The sequence below is a fragment of the Cryptomeria japonica genome, chromosome 5 (genome assembly GCF_030272615.1).
Source record: "Cryptomeria japonica chromosome 5, Sugi_1.0, whole genome shotgun sequence".
NCBI lineage: Eukaryota > Viridiplantae > Streptophyta > Pinopsida > Cupressales > Cupressaceae > Cryptomeria > Cryptomeria japonica.
Window position 1 is genome coordinate 78,011,884 of NC_081409.1, and position 2,481 is coordinate 78,014,364.

The window sequence follows — 2,481 nt, forward strand, 5'->3', positions numbered from 1 at the left end:
ACAAGTAGTGGTTCACAAGAACCCATCTCTCATGAGAATGAATGGTCCACTTAGCACTCATTGCATCTAGGTGATGCTCACAAGGTCCAGTGCTTCACCCTTGTGAACATCACCTAGATGCAATGAGTGCTAAGTGGACCATTCATTCTCATGAGAGATGGGTTCTTGTTCAAACCACTACTCGTGAAAGATGGGTCAATGAGTTTGACTCAAAAACTACACAGTTGAACCCTAATAGCAATATCATAGTTTGACTTGCTGTGGAAAATACCTCCTACTTATCAAAATTTTATTTTTCAATATTTTAATTTTATTTTTCAATATTTTAATTTTATTTTTCAATATTTTAATTTTATTTTTTAATTTTTAAAAATTAAAAATCTTTTAACACCCCCAAAAAAAACTAATTCACCAGATCATACTAATTGAGCGAATCGTTTGCATGAATAAATCTTACTAAAGAACAAGCACAACATAAATCTCTTCACAATCTTCTATCCATTTCCTACAATCCTCATAAGACATAAACAAAGTTATTAAGTGAAAATGAGGGAAAAAATAAATAATAAACCGAACATTAATTGTCATGTTAAAAGATATTAATACGAAGAGTGTGTCGTCTTATGGGCAGAGGAGAAAGCCACGCCTTGACCTCAGTAGGAAAACTTGATGTAAGCTGGCAAAGACAAAGGATCTCCAGATCTCCGATTTTGAAGGTCGTTTGCGAAAAGAATTGGAAAAAAAACTCAAAATGAATAAGCTCAGCGTAAAGTTTATATATTGATTAATTCTATTGATGTTCAATCTTTTTAACAAAAATGTACAAGATAATGACAGATGAATTACGATCCCAATCAGCTGGCCTCAATGGGACATCCACAAAAAACTATATACAGTATTGCTTTGTCCTTTCCCAAGCCTCTGCTTTCGCTTCAACAAATTCTTAGCAGATTGGTGTACAATGCGACTTTGTCAACATCGGCAGAAGAGAAGGTTGAGGGATGCAAACCAGTGAGTTTATCCGGCTCTACGTTTATGAGTCACAGATCCTTCTTTCTCTAGCACGGATGTCAGATGCTGGAAAGCTATTTCCTCACAGGGAATGATGAGTCCCATGTGATGATCAAATCCATACTCTTCCTCAGCCTTATCCAGCAATGCCCGGAACACAGAATGATTCAAATACTCAGTGGGGATTATAAACCTAGACCGTCCACTACCAACATATACAGCACAATGGCCCTTTGGGACATCGGTAGGAAGGCCACCACATGATCTGCCCACGAACTCATCTGCAAAGCTGAAATACCTTGTGCTCTTTGAAGAAAGGGCATGCACAACTGCCTTATGGGCTTTAGCAAACCTACACAGTAATCTGATTATGTGCTTCACAAGCAAGACTTGGGAATTTCCCTCTATCCTGGCCATTGTAGAATAGTTAAACGAAGCAAAAGAAACTGAGGTGCAAACTAAGGCTAACAACCTAGATAGCAATGAGAGTGTTTGAGGAGAAAGAATGCTTTGTGGTTAAGATGGAAAATACTTGTCCATATATAGTGACGAAAACAAAGATCCCACCCAACAAAGGTGAGGGGATAGGATTAGAATATTGTGAGGAAATCCTAAATTAGGAAAAGTGGTCCTGGGTATCCTTCAGATTTTTGAACATAGTGCTTTTAATGGTGGCATCTTTGTCATTCTAACATAAAATAATGGTAGCAGGGCCATGTGTCTCCTTGTCAAGTGTAGGTTCACTCGAAAACAAATGGTCCTTCACCGTCTTATCTATAAAATGTAGTGCTTTGACTGATATGGACTCAACCACATGATGTGTTCCCTAAGGATTTCTGAGAGTGTTGCACGAGAAAAGAAATCGTTTATTTTCGACCACTATTTTGCAAGGTGTTAGTTGTCCATTGATATCCTCCGTATAAAATATGTCTGGATTATGTCTTTGAAATGATTGAATGCATGAGCTTGCAATTAGGACCACATGCAAAGAGCACTAGACCAAATGAGGGTTATCTACAACTTACATTTTAAGAGTAGAAGGTGAAACTTAAATGAATTAACAATAGTGTAATAGGCAGAATTATATGTATTATTTTTTCATATATATTTTTGTATAAAATCTCCATTATATGATGATTCATTTATGGGAAAATCTTCAACATTTGTTTGTGAGAGTGATTTAGGAAAATGCATTTTAAATTTTTTTCATGTTTCATATGCTTCATAAATCTTCAATATTTTGTATTAAAATAAGTAGGGAAGGGCCCAAACAAATTAGAAGCAAACCATCAATACAAAGGTTGGTATAGAAAAAAAACAATAGAGTTACCTAAGAGGGAATGAGTGAAACCTTTATATCTTTCTTTCTTTTCAAAACTAGGAGCAACCTAAGCCAACTTTACATCTTTTTTCTGCCTTTGAACTATTATCCAACCAGATTTGTCATCAACACATCTAGGAGAAGGGGAT

The 2,481-nt window shown here is 36.0% G+C and overlaps 1 protein-coding gene across 1 annotated transcript; it reads right to left on the bottom strand.

Annotated features, from left to right (window-relative positions):
- Positions 1 to 804: 804 nt before the first annotated feature.
- Positions 805 to 1,502, bottom strand: LOC131032745 (protein SMALL AUXIN UP-REGULATED RNA 12). Its single transcript, XM_057963791.2, has one exon. It carries the CDS (start codon positions 1,426 to 1,428, stop codon positions 1,018 to 1,020), a length of 411 nt encoding a protein of 136 aa, XP_057819774.2. The 5' UTR covers positions 1,429 to 1,502; the 3' UTR covers positions 805 to 1,017.
- Positions 1,503 to 2,481: the final 979 nt, after the last annotated feature.